The sequence below is a fragment of the Quercus robur genome, chromosome 7 (assembly GCF_932294415.1).
Source record: "Quercus robur chromosome 7, dhQueRobu3.1, whole genome shotgun sequence".
Taxonomy (NCBI): Eukaryota; Viridiplantae; Streptophyta; class Magnoliopsida; order Fagales; family Fagaceae; genus Quercus; species Quercus robur.
The window spans coordinates 38,346,974-38,353,070 of record NC_065540.1 but is presented as its reverse complement, the minus strand read 5'-3'; the positions used below and the strand labels follow the sequence as shown (position 1 = coordinate 38,353,070).

General features: G+C 37.9%; 1 protein-coding gene across 1 annotated transcript; it reads right to left on the bottom strand.

Annotated features, from left to right (window-relative positions):
* Positions 1–1,708: 1,708 nt before the first annotated feature.
* On the bottom strand, positions 1,709–5,874 carry LOC126693341 (probable auxin efflux carrier component 1b). Its single transcript, XM_050389283.1, has 6 exons — positions 4,001–5,874; positions 3,312–3,588; positions 3,142–3,227; positions 2,721–2,878; positions 2,530–2,606; positions 1,709–2,204 (listed from the first exon to the last, which is right to left on the bottom strand). Exons 1-6 carry the CDS (start codon positions 5,121–5,123, stop codon positions 2,138–2,140), a joined length of 1,788 nt encoding a protein of 595 aa, XP_050245240.1. The 5' UTR covers positions 5,124–5,874; the 3' UTR covers positions 1,709–2,137.
* Between the last annotated feature and the right edge of the window lie 223 nt (positions 5,875–6,097).

The window sequence follows — 6,097 nt, the reverse complement described above, 5'->3', positions numbered from 1 at the left end:
TATCCCTTTGTTTCTCTCTTTTTCTCTTTCTCACACGCACACACTGTAACACTGTACATTAAAATGCAATCCTCATGGATCCACTGAAGCTTTTACGAGATAAAAAGCCCAGAAAGTATCAAAAGCATATAAATTCGCAATCATAAAGGGTGATTAAAAAGTGAAAACCATCCAAATGCAATTATTTTTTTTCTTTTCTTTTTTGAGAATCCAATTGTGTATTTATTTATATCCCAAAATTCAAAGAAATTTCTTTTTCCTTAACCATACACCATAAGTACTACTAGATGCATGACATTGCTATCTTCCTAGTGAATAATTTTTTAGGCAACACAAAATAATTTTTAAAAGTGTAAATATTGCTGTGAGACCTAATTTTAAAGTTGATTTTGCTAGATTCTGTACTTGCAAGTCCCGTGAACAGTGCACGAGACTCACAGAAATGAAATGCAAACGCACAACACCAAGGAAAATACGCTATCCAAACTCACACTAAGAGTACATTTAAATACCACTTATTTTGCTAAAAACAATAAAAATAATAATAAAAAGGTTAATGTTCATGCGTGAATTACTGTTTATATGCCTTGTTGTACTATTTATGAGACATGAATAGTGCACTAAACGCTAGTTAGTTAAAAAAAAGAAAGAGAAAGAGCCTGAAACACAATACGTGGACGTGATCTAAACGCTCACTATGTGAGTGTTTGGATTCACATTTTTTTCAAACACGTTTGTGTTTACTGCTTTTTTTTTCCAGCGCATATGAACAGTAACATCACATGAATTCACTGTGCAGAAGACAAAATACACTATTCATACACTGTTTATACACTATTCACGAGTCTCACGACACTATTCACACATTTAAAAATTATTTTACTACAATGTTTTTAATTTCAACAAAAATAAATTATATCCAAACAGACCCTAAGAGACGATTTTCCAAAACATTCTCACAAGTGAAACTCAGATGCATAAAGTCCACATATGGTAAGAAAAATGTGTGATGAGACCGTTTTCAGAAGAAATTTTTTCTATTCTATTTTTTTGCTAGCAGGTTACTTGCTTTGTGAACATATCAGGTTACCAATGCTTAAAGACTTGATCCATAATTAATATTCGTATGCAAAGGGGGTCCAAATGTTTGAACTCCCAACTTGTTCCTATGATCCTATCCAAAGACAAGAATTGATGACTGGCTTTGTCGCTCGGGAGAGAGATAGTCGGTGTCAGCAATAGGTCCTCATGACCCCAAAGAGAGAGCCAAGAAGCACCCTAGTCCTAGCCTTTACAGAAGTCTATACCCTTTTTTTTTTTTTTTTTTTTTTTTTGTCGCTAGGTGATTTTGCGGGGGCTAGAACCCCCGAGCATCAGGACACAAAGGTACCTGGTTGCCAATGGCAGTCTATACCCACTTAGACTACACTAAGCAAGCCCCCATCAATGCTGTCACGAAGATAAACTGAATTTGCCAGCCTTGTCCTAATTCTAACCCTAGAGAGAGCTAGTCCTGCAATCTTTTTTTTTTTTTTTTTTTTTTCGGTAAACAGTCCTGCAATCTTTTCAAGTTACCAAACCTAAATTTGTTGGTTTTAATAAAGATATAAATACAACAGACAGCTTGTACCCCACTCTAAATCGAAGAAACAAAAACCAGCGAGCACACTTTGATATTTGATATTCACTTTCACACGTTTCTGATATCTCTAGAAAAAAGAAAAGCACTTTTTAGTTTTTTGCTGGACTTTTCTTTGCATAGAGATTCCAATTGAGTTAAAATCTTTTTTTGACCTTAAAAAGGTAGTAAAAAGTAGACGTATCTACAAGACTACAGCTACAATACACTTCACTTTCCTCGGCAAAAGAACAAAAGCAGTAGTAAGGCACTAAGCACAAGGTTCAGCACGAAAGGCAAAATGACAACAAAAAATTAGAGCACTCCCCAATGGCTTCAATTTGCTCGTTCTTCTTTCCTTTTGCTTCCCCCTACTTTTTCTTCCTTCCTCCCTCTCTAAAGTCATGAAATTCTATGTTGTTCATCTGTTAGAGAATGACAAAAAACACCCCATCCTTTTCAAAAGGGTTACAACATATTCTACCTTAACTATTTCCTTAGTAGCTTCATGTCTCAGCTTCAAAGTCCCAGCAAGATGTAATAAACTAGTGTAATAGGAAGAGCTATTAGCATCCCAAATATAACCCTGCACCAATATGGACACCAAAATTGATCATTAATACGAGAGAGAGAGAGAGAGAGAGAAAGCTAGTATTGTTGCAGAGTGCATATGCTAGTCAATATATACATACGGATACTCTCAATGGAATTAACATACAATAAATTTATTTATGATTACATACAATATAGATGTGTGTGACTATATTTTGGAGTTTTGGACCACGGCCACCAATGTCCAAACTGACATGTCAGGCATATCAGTACTAATGTTCATGCAGTGACATGTAGATTTGAAATCACATAAATGCAGTTCATCAGAAATTATATGAGAATTAGAACAGTGCTCTAACCCAGTGCTGAGAATGTCAGGATGAACATTGTATTCCTTTGCAAAAACGAAGGGGACAATCCCTTGGGGAAGAGCAGCCTGAAAAATCAAGGACAGAATTTACATTATCCTATGAAAATCACAATTAAAATAGAGTAAAACAACATAAAAGGTAGATAATCAAACATGATTTAGTATAAGAACCTCATTTACCTGGACAATAGCAATGTGCAACAGAACTCCTCTTAGTCCAATAGCATATGAGGCAGCAGCCATGACCGCAGGACCAGTGATGAATCGAACAGCCATGGCGAAGGCAGCAATGGAGTTCCCACATGCAATAATTTTTGGCTGCAATGCCATGAAAAGACCTGCAACACCACAGGAACAAAAACATGATTAAAATCAGTAAAAATCAAGCTGTGACCAAGTCTACTTTCATTGTATCCAATTTTACTTGGGGTACGAACAAAATAATCCTAATCTTACTTGGGAGTACAAATAAAATAATCTTTTTGTTTTTATAAACGCCAAGTAAAATAATCTAAATTAACATACCACTAAATAAACATTTTCAATCTTTAAATTAGCCATCTAAGTAGAAAGTTAGGAAATCTTGAAGGGAGTAACATACCAAGACTAAACATGGCCATTCCGAGACCAGCATTAGAGAGAATGGCTATTGAACCAGCTACTATGGCCGGCATTTCAATTTTCCACCTGTAAAATTACAGAATTGATTAAAACACATGTGCTAACAATTCGAAATTGCCTCAAAACGAGTGCAGATTTAATTTCACATACCTGAATGAAACCAGAGACCAAGTGAGGCCAATCAAGCTGGAGTATGTATTGGGATTCCTAATGAGCTTTCGCCACACCATAATCAAAATGAGTCTGGTCATAACACTAGCAGGCGGCATATTTGTCAGCTTTGATTCAACATGAGCCCCAGTCTTGGGATGAAGCTCAGTTGTAGAGCTTGAACCAAGCTTGGAAAGCACAGGACCTTCCCTGTCAACACCATTTGTCACCGGCCTGTTCCCAAAGCTGAACTCATCCCGACCAAACTCATCATAATCTACCAAACACAAGAATTAGTTTACCATCATACGAAACATGAGGAAATGACAAAAACAAAAAGAAAAATGTCCCCAGTGATGACAACTGTTTCAAAGACCAACCAAAAAAAGGGGATTCTGTTTTGAATCGGAACTAAAAAGCAAGGAAAACAAGCCAAATCCCATTCTAGATTGAATGGGAAAACGATAAGACACGTTGAGTAACAAACAAAATGTAACGAACCCCACTTCACAGTTAAAACAACGTTTAATACTCATCCACATCCCATATTCAACTACACAAACTAACAAAATTCCAAGAGTAACTCGAAAACAAAGCCAAATCATGCCTAATAGTCCACAAAGTCAAGCAAAACATGCACTAAAAAAACAAATACAACTACTAAAGTTTCAAAGATTAATATTTCAAACCTTTTTGGTGACCAACCCCAGCACCAAGCTCGTTCCCATACTCTCCACCTCTGAAAACATGGATGCCACCTTCTGACACAGGGGAAGCACTTGAGCTCCATACAAACATGTGAAGGTCTTTTCCTCCCTCACCACCACCACCAACACCATTAGCCTTCTTCTTTGTAGTTCCAGGTGAGAAAATCCCAGCACTAGGAGGAGCTGGATAAGCCCCATTAGCTCTCCCTGCGTTTCCAAACACGTTTACTCCACTCTCTTCATCAAAACCCAAGTTTCCAAAATTGGATTGCCTTGGGCTCACATTGCTAGCATTCTTACCATTCACCATGGAGTAAAAATCAGTGTGGTTGAAACTAGAACCTCTAGGAGTTGGGTTTCTTGAAGATTGGAGAGAGTAAATCTCAGCATTTGTTAAGTTTGAAGGTCGAGGAGTGAGTGAAAGACCAGAATTTGGACCATGAGAGCGGCGAGAGAAGATTTCTGAACGAGAAGAAGCGGATTTTCTAACAGTGACATGGAGTTTACCATCTTCACCGACTTCAGCTTGGGTTTCAAGTGGTTCTTTCCCATCTAAAGAAATGATATCAGAATCAACTCTGAAAGATATGATAGAGCCAGCAGTGTCTGGAAATTGCTCAACGATTAAAAGCCTGGCTCCTCTGTACTCAAACAAGAAAAGCATGAGTGTGTACCAAATGATACATTGGAGGACAACTATTTGAACCATGAGAGTCCCTGAGGCATCACCGTACATGCCTTTGAGTAAAGGAATACCCATGACAAGCGTGTTGGGAAGAGAGGAGAGAGAGAAGAGCGTGATGGACCATTCAATTGAGCCTCTTGAGCTGGCCCTTGACCAAATGGCTAGGACCACCAAGACTATAACTTTTTGAAGAGTGTCAGCTGCTATGAACTTGAAGTTCATGGCATAGGGGTTGTTGGTGGAGATGAAGTGAAAGGAAAGCAGAGGGACTGCAAATAGGGCAACAAAGCGGTTGATGCCTGAGCATTGGTCAGGGCTGAAGATTTTCCACCATTTTACAGAACCGTAAGCTAAGATCATAGCCACATAGAGAGGCACAACCGCTGTGAGGACATGGTAGAGGTCTGTGAGAGTAATCATATTTTTTTTTTCTTTTGTCAGATGGGGTTTTGGGAGGGTTTTGAGTGATATCCAGATGAGAAAACGGGGTCAAAGAGAAAACCCAGATGGGGTTTTGCAAAAAGTGGAAGAAAAACTATTAACTTTCCCGGATTTTCTCTGAGATTTTCTTGTGTTTTCTATTCGGAAAACCAGTCCAGCTTAGGAAAGTTAGTTCTTTTATGAGTTAAAAGAGTCCAGTATTGATGTTGAGGAAAATATGTAGAAGAAAATAAGCACATAAAGTTAACCCATTTTTTTATAAACTCAAAGAAACAAAACTTAAGAAAATAAGGGGGGAAAATAGTGATAGTGGTAAATAGAGGAAATCGCCGGAAAAGGACTGGAAGGTTATTTTCCGGCGAGGGTTAGAGAGAGAGAGAAAGAGAAAGAGGGTAGCAAGTGGGGATGGGAAAGAGAAGCAAGCGGTTATATTTATGGCATTTTAATGGCAGACAAAGAAATAAAAGCTGAGGGCTTTTCTGAAGGTTTTTGTTTTCTTTTTCTATTTCTTTTCAGCCTTTTTTTTGGATTTGGAAAAATGAGAGAGAGAGAGAGAGAGAGAGAGAGAGAGAGAGGAATGAGCACCTCAGAGGAAAGTAAAAGTGAGTCTGTGAGTGAGAGGGAAAAGACCAAGCAGCATCGGAGAGAAAGAGAGAGAAGTAAGAGGAAAAGGGAAAGAAAAGGAGAAACCAGGAGAGCTTCACAAGATTCTCTTCACTTTCTGCAATTTATATAGTGTCCTTAATCCTTATGGCACATGAGAATGAGATAGATAAGAAATATATTTTCTTCTTTTTCTCTCTGTCGGAACATATCAATATTTTTGGCACTAGGAGTGGACCCCTTCAATTTTTTTTTGTTTACAATATATATGTAATATCCCATCCCAGTGAACTAACTTCCTAATTTCCACATAAGACCCTATGGGAGCTAGAGGGAGGAACCTATGATGG

Bases quoted from the DNA above. Each gene is read 5' to 3' on its own strand.
- LOC126693341 (XM_050389283.1), bottom strand. From the start codon at position 5,123: ATGATTACTCTCACAGACCTCTACCATGTCCTCACAGCGGTTGTGCCT. The intron at 3,228-3,311 runs GTATGTGAAATT...GTAATTTTACAG, and splicing joins TGGTCTCTGGTTTCATTCAG to GTGGAAAATTGAAATGCCGG. The intron at 2,879-3,141 runs GTATGTTACTCC...GTGGTGTTGCAG, and splicing joins AATGGCCATGTTTAGTCTTG to GTCTTTTCATGGCATTGCAG.